Here is an 11,953-nt window from a genome sequence, read left to right as displayed (position 1 = left end):
TCGTTTACGACATTCCTCTGAGCTCCGGAGAAGCAATCGCAAGAAGCATATGTGTTCACGATGAAAACAACACATTTATATCTATCCGTTCCAAGAATCATAACAAAAAAGAACAGAGAGAAGGGCAGATACTCCATTTCCTATTAAAAGATACATATATATACAAAAGGGAGCAGAGATTGCACAAGAGGATCCGCTACAACGAAGAAACAAGCAAATCAATCTCTCACCAAGCAAGCAAAATCCAGGCTTCAGAAATCTAATCCCAAGCTCAAAAAAATTGCAATGTAACGGCGTCTGGGAAAAAAAAGAGGTACCTCACATGAAACAACCGGAAATAAAATAAAATTAAGAGGAGGCGTGGTGATCTATCTCCAGCCCCACCCAGCCAAGGCCTGCAGTTGTCCCTATTATGAGACCGTGGAGAGGAGAGAAAAGAGAAAAGGGTTCTAAAATTAGCAAGGGGGGCGGTGGGTTCCCAAACAATGGACGCCTTTGAGCATGCTTAATTTAGAGATCCCAGCCTCAGCTCGGGAGTTTCTTCAATCCGCAAGAAAACATATAACTGCTGCCATTGCCTTAAATTCAGGCGCCACGAAAGAAATGCGAGCAGGATGGATGGTTCTCACCAACAATTCGTAACTGCTGTCTCGCTCGTAACTCCTCCGCCGCCGCGTAAGTCCACGGTGGCATCGAGGGAGGGAGAGGGCCGTGTTTGGTCCGGGCTGGCTGAGCATGTCGGCGCCGACGCGAACAGGGAGGGAGCGTTCCGGCTGACGGGTGCGCCATGGGTAGCGGTAGGAGGAGGAGATGGACGCGACGGCGGCGAGATGGTCTGCACCACCCACGTCGCCGGCGGCAGTGGTGACGAGAAGTCGGCGTCGCCATCCGGCATGGGCCTCTCGGAATGGAGTCGGGATATGGTTTTCAACTTATTTCCTCGCATCTCAAGTGTTCGAGTCGAACTGACAGCGATGGGCGATCGTCCCGCTCGATGAGACAGCTCGAACTTCGAAGATTCGGAACCAGTTTTGGTGGCAGGAATACAAAACTGCGGTAATAAAAATTTAGCAATAAGACAGGGACTAGACGGTGAGTTCATTCCCTGAAAAATGCGTCTGACCAACAGTGGGTTGAAATGAAACTGAAAGGGAATAGGAAGTTGTTCAACCCTTATACTTGATTTCACTTCCAGCAACACAAAAAGAAAAAAACGCAGAATTGTAATGTCATGGAGTACCACTGGGGTAAATTCAACTGCACTTTGTAAAGCGTCACCTATTTTCTTTTTTCGAGAGCACGCGCAAGCGTCACCTATTTTCAAACAAAGGTAGTACTGTTTACCAATTTATTTTCAAACATTTTATATCAATTGTATGATAATGGAAAGATATACAGACTTTTGACACTTCCCATCTTCCTTCTAGAGTTACATATTTCGAGGAAACACCAACAATGTATAAGAGTGGCTGCATGATGCACATCTACCATGAACTCCAAAAGTCTGACGAAGTACAAGCCAGATATCACACTAGAAACAGTGGCTAAGATTTATTTGATTTTGCACTGCTCGTACATATAGATAAGACTGAAGATTCATACATGACATGTTTGAAGCACAGATTCTGATTCTCCATGCTGGTGCTTAAAGCTTCCGACATTCCCTCTCTTTCCCAGCCATCACATCTTTCGTTTAGATTCCATTGAGAGTGATCACAATTTTGTGTGCGCTAGCATGATCACGGTGTTCGCAGAGCCATATACCCTGCAAGTAAATAAGCTCCAGTGAGATTTTCCACTGACACAACAAAAGGTGTGGTGTACAATAAATATGGGTTCTTAGGATCAGTTCGTTTGCCAGGTTTTTTTGGCTACTCTTGATATTCTTACTGAAACTGAGCTTGAATATCAGATACAATGTGCTACATAGCTTTACAAAATGAGCTTGAATCCATTTGAAGCATAGCCAATACCTATACCATGTTCCTTGAAATTTCATAGCTCTTTATTCATTATCTTAGAATTCTATTACTTATTGGCAAGCTTCTAGAATCTAGTCATGCTTGTCATATATCTAAGAACATAGAGTGTCACGGATTGCAGGGAGACAACAAAACAACCATGATGATATATACTAATGAGTGGAGACTGAAATAACCAAATAGTACAAGATAATCCATTACCTGCCAAGTACCCATGTTCAGATGTCCGTCAGTTATAGGAATTCTGAAGAAATGTAGAGCAAGAATTAGACTTGGTAATTTTTGGACAAAGTAGAAAAGAAAAAGAAAAGGGAGGTAGGGAACACATACGTCAGGGCACAACCAAACATTGATGATTTAATATGTGCTGGCATGTCATCAGGTCCTGGAATTAAACTGAACTATTATGCTTTGGTTATCTAAATGTAATAATGAGACTAGTACAGTCTCCGCAAATGAAATAACCGCATCCCACTATAATTTTAATGGAACCATAGTAGCATACTCTACTAATTTAGTTCCAGCCAGCCAAATACCAACAGTAAACACTTAACTAACCTTCTAAAGTGTGCTTCCACGGAGCAGACCGGCCCTGGCAACGATAAAAACACAATGAAGTAACACTTAAGGATCACTCTTTTGAACAAGACAAAAAAAAAATTAAGAGCACGGACCTCTGGGACAATTCTGTTCAGGAAAGTTTCGGTGTCAGCCTGTACATCAGAATCATAGTTCTCGTTGATGGTCAGGGAAGCACTTGTGTGCTGCACTGCAGAGTCAAAGAATGTCAGTGATGTCACTACCACCAAAATACCTCAAATATCTGTGCTCTACATGGTAATCAGCTTATCAGAATGCATATAATAAACAAAACTACTCTATTATGTTTTACATGCCTAATTAGTGAAAATTTGATGTTCACTTTCATCTGCCTAGTGCTTACAGTAAAGTTTCATTCCTGGTTTCTTGCTCCAGTGCTTACTTTTAGTTTAGTTATCATGCTCCAATTACTTATGGTGCTACTCGATTGATGCTGAACTTCCATATGGCTATTAAAAGTTTTTTTAGATGATGGCTATTAATTTCTTTTTGGGATGATGGCTATTAAAAGTTGAAAGCTCTAACTTGTCAAATATGCAATCACTACAAGATATCACATGTATTATACTCTATATTCTCATACCAGATCAAAACAAGAGACCTAGACCCACAAAATGATAGAAACACCACTGAAGAATCTGAATAAATATGAACCACTCCTGCCAAATCCATGCATCACTAAAGACGTACTAAAAAACATGTAGCCATACTATACAGGTCAACATAATTTTATTGACATTAACTGCTCCGTAATAAAACTTGAGGCTAGTAAATTTTGACCAAGCTATTGAGGTCCAATTCAGGTAAATTATATCACATATATTTCTGTTTTTCGTAGAGAAACCTCGGTTTTAATTACAGAACTGCCTAGCATAATACAGTTTGTAAAAGGCTTCTTATACGACCCCGAGTTATCTAGGGTTCAATCATCTAAACAGGAATAGGGAACAGATAGTAAGTTAACTCAAGTAGGTGTATCTGTACATACAGAATAGATGCGCCAAGCCGCACTTGAACCCGGAGAGGTCGCCTTCAATCTCCTTCAGAATCTGCAACAGACAGTATAAGAGCACTAGAATCACGATCAGAAAACCTCTGGAGGTCGTAATTGTAGAAACGAGGGGGCGGTTCGGGTGGGATTGAGCGAGAGAAAGAAACCTTGGGGGTGACGAGGTGGCAGCCACGGCGCTGGGCAGGGATGACGACGGTCTTCTGGGCCCACTTGGCGGCCATGGAGCACGGCGAGGGCGGCGAGATGAGGTCGCGGCGGCGCGGCGGCGGCGATGGGTGTGAGCTGTTCGCAGGCTGACACGAAGCACGGGAAGCAGCGAACGATTGGGGCGTCGTGTCCGTGAGGGGATCGTTTGTTCCCTGCTTCGGCTGAAGCCTGGCTGTGAAGTACAGATATACTTATTGAAAAACCACTTCCAAAACCAAACGAAGCCATTTTGGGCAGTAATTTTATATCGTAAAAACAGATATACTTATTGAAAATACAAAAATACGTGCAAGAATCACTTCTTCAACTTTCAGAAGTCACTGCTCTAAAAGGAGTGCATGAATCACTTCTTCAAAATTGGATCCCATTTGCGGATGGTTTGCCATCTTTTTTCTGCTACTCCCTTCGCTCCATAATTAATGTCTTAATTTGAGTTCTAATTCAAATTTAAACTAAATTCATGATACTTATTATAGATTGGAGGAAGTAGATTTATTTCTGCTTTTACTTGGCATCTTAATCATTTTTTATAATAATATGCAATGCCTTTTCGTGGAGTTTATTAGATTTCTTATGGGGCCTCTCTAATTTTGACCGATATTAATGGGTTTGTTTAGACTGTTTATTTTATTTTCTACCTGAAACTAGGGTAATTTTAATGGTTTTATTTCCTTTATATTTATCTTAAGATAAAATATAAAGTAATTAAAATAACTACTCCATAAAAACAATTAGAAAGAAAGTACTAACACTCTGAAATATGATCATTGTAAACTAGTAAACATAATGAGTCGCTCATCTCGACCAATTGGAATACGGTACAATTGATGCTCGAGAATGAAATGGGATGAATATATTGTAGTAAAAGCAGGGATATGGTCAAGTGACGGGTGCTTGAATTGTACAAGTGTGCAACAAACTAGACGAATGGTGCACTATTTTAAAATTGTACAAGATTTGAAAATTCCTAAAGGTTACCCACCCAAATATGTGTGAATTGCCGTAGCTAGCGACACATTTCTTGACCATATACTATCAAAAAGCTACTTTACTAGCACAAAGTGTAAAAAATAAGAGCATCACTGATCGAGACACACTTGGCGTCATAATCGTTGACGCATTCACCAACAAAGGCAATGTTGCAATGCCAAGCCCACTCCTACGGAATTTTGTATGAACCAAACTTTGTTTGATTTTATTAGAGGGAAAGCAAGGATTCTAAAAATGAGGTTTGAGTGGTTACTTCCTCCGTTTTCCTTGGAACAAGGCATCCTCGTTTTTCATATTTTTTGACCAAAAATTACTCCATACATAAGAAGATTGTTGGTATAAAATTAGCATCATTAGGAAGTGCTTTTTTAATATGAACCAAACGATACTAATTACGTATAATATAATAAAATATTTTTGATTAGGTCAAAATTCGTCTTAAAATACGCTTGCGCCTTATTCTTCGAAACAAAGATAGTATAGATTTTCTATGAAATCTAGTGCAAAAGATTTATGAGAAAAAACTCTAAGAGGTCGTTTGGTATCCATCATTTGGGCCTGGAATTCTGAAATTCATTTTGGAATTCCATAGGTGGGCTGTTTGGTTGTCACAGAATTGGTCATCATTTCATTTAGTAAACCCAGCAAAATGATACCATGGGTAAACACAATTCCAAGCTGAGACCTGTCATTTGCAATTCTTGTGGAAGCCATTTGCAAATTCAATATTGAATTATGCTGTCATTTGCAATTCCTGTGACAACCAAACAAGTGTCTATTTCTGGAATTACAATGTAAATGAAATGAATGCATGTATTCATTTCAAAATGCTACAAATGAAATGAAAGCCTGGCTTCCAAACGACTCCTAAGGAGTTCAATCCTACAAATCAGACCACCACCATATAAATTTACTAAGGATTTGAATCCTCCAAAATTCTTATACAAATCATGTGAATAACAAAAGGCGCTTAAAATGGACAAAATGGCTTTGGAAATTTTCCTTTCACAAGATTTTTTTTTGAGAATATTTCCTTCACAAGATGTTCATGCGTAAAAGGGGCCTGACACTTTGTGTGTAGAAATGGCTTTGGCCTAGTTAGGCTTGCCCTGGAAACGGGCCGAGCAGGCCTAGTTGTGCTGAAACGTGGGATCTGAACTGTCTACTTAAAATCACAAAACAAGAGGGTGGTTGACGAAAATTCCACAGGAAAAGACAACGGCGAGCATAGCTGCTGCACAACGGGAGGGCACAGCATCGCAATCACCAAAATGCAGGCGCTCCTACTCCCATCGCGGCTGCCGCTGCCGCCGCCGCTGCTCCGGCGAGGGGCGCTTTCAGCGGCCGCATCCCTCTTCAGCCCTCCTCTCCACGGCGCTACCCTCCCTACTGTGCGCCTCTGCTGCGGGGGCGGCGAAGGCGCTCTGCGGCGCCTCACTGTGGCGGCGGCGTCGTCCTCGTCGGGCCCTCTCTACCCGACGCCTCCTCCTACAGAACAGACAATTGAGCGTGCCAAGCTCGAGCAGGTGCTTTGCCTATCCCTTTTGATTGACATCTGTTACTGTTTTTGGTCCGCCCGTGAAGTAGGGTTTTATCCTGGTTTTCTCGAGGAAGATTGTGTTCCGAAATCTACATGGATTTTAGGTTTTGGTAATTAAGAGTCACACATAAAACTTATTACTCTTGGACTAGACTGTGTGATGGTTGCTTTTCTTAGGAAAATACGATTGGGTATGTTGATGTTTAGGGCTTAGGGAATTAAGTGATTCGTATCTGATATGCCTCTAATACAGGGAATGTGATAAATGAAATTTAAAGAAATTGAGGTAGCCAAAACCACTCTTCCCTCTAGCATTTCATGGTGTGCCTCCTGGTTTCGTTTTTCTGTGATAGTTGACAGGCACATAATTGTTTTTATTGGAAGAAAGGGATTTCTGCCCGATTTCCATTAATAGAAACCGCAGCTACAAAGTCTCTCTCTCCCCTCCTTTATTGAATGACAGGCCCAACCCGCCAAGTTATAAAACCTCTGCCAAATCCTCCCCAGAGAGAAGCTAGCACCTTCGTAGAAAGGAAAGAAGGAAAATTCCAGAGCTACAACGAAGCACAACAGAACCAAGACTAGCTACGGCAGCCATCCACACAGAACAGCAACATAATTTCTCCACGCTCCAGTAGACGATCATCTCTCCAGCCTTGATTTCCAATTTGCCATGCTGCCCAGCTTCGAATCACCCTGAACACTTCACCCGCGACCCATTCCTGAAGTTTTGTGCAGATTTTTGCAGCTCCAGTCTTGGTGTCCTCCGTCACCTGCAAGTTTGCCCACCACTCAAACCGATAACAAATTCTAAACAGCACTTCAATTGGTTTATTAGGACATTTATTTTTCAAAACAAGCCAGGTTTCTCGTTTTCCAGATCCACCACGGACTGTCAGCAGCTTCCTTTTCTTTGAAACAAAATCCTTTTAGCCATACATTTAGGCATTGATCAGCATCAGCAAACTGACAATTAAATCCTGTTGCACAGCTAATCACATTGCATATGTACTTGACTACCGGCCTACTGGGCAGGTGAAGAACAGATGGTTAATGTTCTCTCCCTGCCCACAGAACAGACAGCTCTCCGGGCATCTCCCTCCTCTCTGAAGCAACACTTCTCGAGTGGGAATGCTTATCTTCAGTGCTAGACATAGGAAAGTTTTGATTCTTGATGGGCCTTTTGTTTTCAACATGAAATTGTAAGAATCTTAAGCAAAATTTAGCATGGCAACATAGAAAGAGTTTACACTGAATGTTTTTATGAGGGCAACAACCAGATGTGTTTGTCCTCACCTCACCATCATTTGGTGTAATAGACTCAGATTTTCCAAGCAAGTTATTCCAATCAGCCATTCTCACGCCAACCAAAGCCCCTTCTAAAAGATAAAGAATACAACCTGAGAAAACTTTCAGTGGAGTACTAACATTTTGATCTAAAGAAATGGAATAAAGTCTTGGATAGCAAACAGCCAGACATTTATCTGAGATCCAATTGCCCTCCTAGAATCTAGTCCTAGCACCATTTCCAGCTCTACATTTATAACAGGAGAGAAACAAAGGTCTGGCCTCCATGAACCCTTGGCAGAAGTGAGAATCCCCATTTCTCTGAACACACTGCCCAAGAGCGGTATTTCTCAAATATATCCATTAAAAAGTCCCCAAAGCCAATAAAAATGCAACAACAACCAAGCCTTTCAGTCCCAAACAAGTTGGGGTAGGCTAGAGTTGAAACCCATAAGATCTCGAAGCCAAGTCATGGTTCCGGAACGTGGATAGCTCACGCACCCATGTCCATGGCTAAATCTTTGTCGATATTCCAAACCTTCAGGTCTTTCTTAACGGACTCCTCCCATGTCAAGTTTGGTCTACCACGACGTCTCTTAACATTCTCAGCACGCTTTATCCGTCCGCTATGCACTGGCGCTTCCGGAGGCCTCCGTTGGATATGTCCAAACCATCTGAGACGATGTTGGACCAGCTTCTCTTCAATCGGCGCTACCCCAACTCTCTCCCGTATAACGTCATTCCGTACCCGATCCTTTCTTGTGTGGCCACATATCCATCTCAACATGCGCATCTCTGCTACACTTAACTGTTGGATATGTCGTCTCTTTGTTGGCCAACACTCCGCGCCATACAACATCGCAGGTCGGATAGCTGTCCTATAAAACCTGCCTTTTAGCTTTTGTGGCACTCTCTTGTCACAAAGTACGCCAGAAGCTTGGCGCCACTTCATCCAACCAGCCTTGATTTGGTGGCCCACATCTTCATCGATATCGCCATCCTTCTGCAACATGGACCCCAAATATCGAAAAGTGTCTCTCTCCGGTACCACCTGCCCATCAAGGCTAACCTCTTCCTCCTTGTGCCTAGTAGAACTGAAACTGCACCTCATGTATTCAGTTTTAGTTCTACTAAGCCTAAAACCTTTCGATTCTAGAGTTCGCCTCCACAACTCTAACTTTCTATTAACCCCCGTTCGGCTATCATCGACTAGCACCACATCATCCGCAAAGAGCATACACCATGGGATATCTCCTTGTATATCCCTTGTAACCTCATCCATCACCAAATCAAAAAGATAAGGGCTCAAAGCTGACCCTTGGTGTAGCCCTATTCTAATTGGAAAGTCATGAGTGTCGCCATCACTTGTTCGAACACTTGTCACAACATTATCATACATATCCTCGATGAGGGTAATGTACTTTATTGGGACTTCGTGTTTCTCCAAAGCCCACCACATGACATTCCGAGGTATCTTATCATAGGCCTTCTCCAAATCAATGAACACCATATGAAGGTCCTTCTTTTTTTAAAGCCAATGAAAATGCAATGTTCATTATTTCCAAATCCAGGACTCCCAAATCACCTTCATCTTTTGCTAAACATGCAGTTTGCCAATTGACAAGGTGGTACTTTTTTTTTTATCCTTGTCACCACTCCAAAGAAATCCAGCTCGAATCATGTCAAAGTTCTTCCTCATCCCAAACAATCACAGAATTGTATACTGGTGTTTTATTAGTGTGGTTGATGAATGGCAAGCTGACCTTATCAGGTTTGGATCTTATCAATAGAGCCACTTTCCTTACTAACCATTTCATGGTGTGCCTGCTGGTTTAGTTTTGCTGTGATAGTTGATAGGTACAAAATTGTTTGTTCGTGATTATGCTAGTGTTCTTAGTTTTTGTTTTGACGCCATCTGCTCCCAGTTCTTATTTTAGAAGAACAGGCCATGATTCCTCATACCTGAAGCCACATTCTGATAGTGTTCATATTTTCCATCTGCTAGTGTTCTTTTCCATCCTCATACCTGAAGCCACATTGTAGTAGTGTTCATCTTTTCCATTTGTCATGTGTTTTATGTAGTAGGTTTTGTAAAAACATGTGATCATTTTAGTACACATGATGGTTAACCTGAATAATGTTGTTCGTTTTCAAATTAGGTTGTTTCTTCACATGGTTAAAATTACACTTCATATCTCTTGATTCTCTGTAAATACAAGTTTAAGCCACCTACCATGACTGAAGCTGGCATATCTTCATCCCTTTTCAATGGATTAAATATACAGGTTATCAAGAGACTAGAGAAAACAGCAAGATATTTCAAGAATCTGGGTTCCTTAGGGTTCTGGTCCCAGTTGGTGTGCACATTTGTGTCAGCTGGAATTTTGTCATTCTCTACGGTTGTTACTGGGAAGGTGACATCACCCTTTACATTCTATGCAACTGCTGCTGGTATTGTCGCGGCCTTTATTTCAGTCTTCTGGTCGTTTGGTTACATCCGTCTTTCTGAAAGACTTCGGAAAACAGCAAGTGCGCCCGCAAAGGTACGCTCTTTCTCGACCTCACCACCCAAGTTTTACATTGTCACCCGCAAAATAAATGATCGGTTTTCATATTGAAGAACCAAAATTATACTCTTCCCTGCTGCCTGTGACTCGTCTTGTTTACCTATGTGTCTGTGCATCATCTGACACAGTTAGACTGTTTCCTTTTTACCACACATATGGTAGGGCAAATTTACTGGCATTTGCTTTTGACCTTGAAATTCTATTTTGTTTTATGCATGACAAGATATACTTCAGATATGATTTGCTTTAGAATCAGAATATAAAACAGTAGAATGCTTTTCCAGGCTCCTCCACGTGCTGATGTGATTAAAAGTCTGAAAAATGGCATTGTGCTCAACATTCTTGGGATGGGCGCCGCTGTTCTTGGCATGCAGGCAACTGTTGGTGGTTTGGTAGCCAAAGCTCTTACGACCTCTGCAGTCCCCAATTTTCAGGCAACTTCCTCTGGCCAAAGTCCTGTTCTGGCCCTGGATGTGTTCCTAGTTCAGGTATTTCATTGCTTATTTATCATGTTCATATTTCTAGAGTCTGTGAATGCAGTAAAAAAATATTCCAAGCATTGTGAAGTTAGGCGTCCCACACTACAGTACAATCATGATCATAAGCATGCAAATAAAATAAGATCACACCATGACTCTGATTGTATTGCAAGTGTCTCATAAGCCAATAGGCAGTGATGTACACTATTCTCTACATCATCATCTGGTTGGGGTGATTTGTGTATACTACTATACTCTAATAACTCTTGGTCTGTCTGAGAAATTTATAACGTAAAGAGTGTGCCCAACACATCTAGAAGTAACACCAAAAGCATTCAGTTCCGTAACACCCAATCTGAAATATGATTTAGTGTCAGAACTTTGAAACCTCCAACTTTGCCTGTAAAATCATGTAACAAACATACTACACTGTATATGTGAGACAAAGTTATGGAGTTTGCAATACAGTTAACAATCCAGTAGTTTCGCTTGGTGGGTGGAGTCCCCTGATTCCCTGTTCCTTAGTTAACCAGCGCGTACAATTTTATCTACTTTTCTAACAGTCGTTCATGCTCACAATGCGCAGGCTTCAGCGAACATCATCCTGTCGCATTTCCTTGGGCTGGCGAGCTCCCTGGAGCTGCTCCGTTCCGTGTCAATCCCTCCGACCGAAGCTGCTCCAGCATGAGCCAAGAGCGGCTGGCTGCTGTATTTCCTTTTTTCACTGACTGTGCATAGGAATAGCTTGGCGCGTGTGACTGTATGTTTCAGCTGACATGTTAAATCAGCAATTCGGGCTGGTAGTTTCGCGCTTTTGGATTCAGAGCGTGATTCGGGTGAGCAGCAGCTCTGCTTAAAGACCCTTCATGAGTTCATGTTGTACATTTTGTTTTTTGATGCCAGGCACACGTTTTGCGCGGTGCAACAGTAGCAGCAGTCTCGATTCTTACACATGCCAGGCTGAAGCTTTGGCCGAACCGGTGATGTGTAATCCGGGGTTCTAGAGACGACGAATCGCGCTGGCCACTACCCACGGGCGCACCCGTACGTCGTCGGTTTTGACAAAACTGTCCTATATCTGAAAATATCTCATAAAATAATGTCTTTGAAAAGATTTCACAAAATAATCTTTTACATTTGGCTCCTCATTAGATGGAGCCGTGGTACAACGGCCCCATTCCAGGTAGAGCTAAGTTGAGAAGCACGGTGCCGTCCCAGGTGGACCTAAGCACAGTACCACGGGTGGAACTAAACTCGGTAGCATGACTCCATTTTAAGTGGAGCTAGCT

General features: G+C 42.0%; 2 protein-coding genes across 2 annotated transcripts; one reads left to right on the top strand and one right to left on the bottom strand.

Annotated features, from left to right (window-relative positions):
- Window positions 1-1,317: 1,317 nt before the first annotated feature.
- Window positions 1,318-3,872, bottom strand: LOC124691880 (UPF0047 protein YjbQ). Its single transcript, XM_047225160.1, has 7 exons — window positions 3,741-3,872; window positions 3,571-3,631; window positions 2,657-2,751; window positions 2,541-2,574; window positions 2,313-2,367; window positions 2,184-2,226; window positions 1,318-1,765 (listed from the first exon to the last, which is right to left on the bottom strand). The coding sequence occupies exons 1-7, from the start codon at window positions 3,813-3,815 to the stop codon at window positions 1,694-1,696; spliced, it is 435 nt and encodes a 144-aa protein (XP_047081116.1). The 5' UTR covers window positions 3,816-3,872; the 3' UTR covers window positions 1,318-1,693.
- Window positions 3,873-6,047: 2,175 nt separating this feature from the next.
- Window positions 6,048-11,537, top strand: LOC124691879 (protein TIC 21, chloroplastic-like). The gene is made up of 4 exons (XM_047225159.1): window positions 6,048-6,317; window positions 9,904-10,161; window positions 10,470-10,673; window positions 11,251-11,537. The coding sequence occupies exons 1-4, from the start codon at window positions 6,063-6,065 to the stop codon at window positions 11,350-11,352; spliced, it is 819 nt and encodes a 272-aa protein (XP_047081115.1). The 5' UTR covers window positions 6,048-6,062; the 3' UTR covers window positions 11,353-11,537.
- Window positions 11,538-11,953: the final 416 nt, after the last annotated feature.

Source organism: Lolium rigidum, chromosome 2, assembly GCF_022539505.1.
Source record: "Lolium rigidum isolate FL_2022 chromosome 2, APGP_CSIRO_Lrig_0.1, whole genome shotgun sequence".
Classification (NCBI taxonomy): domain Eukaryota; kingdom Viridiplantae; phylum Streptophyta; class Magnoliopsida; order Poales; family Poaceae; genus Lolium; species Lolium rigidum.
This window is presented reverse-complemented; position numbering and strand designations above follow the sequence as displayed.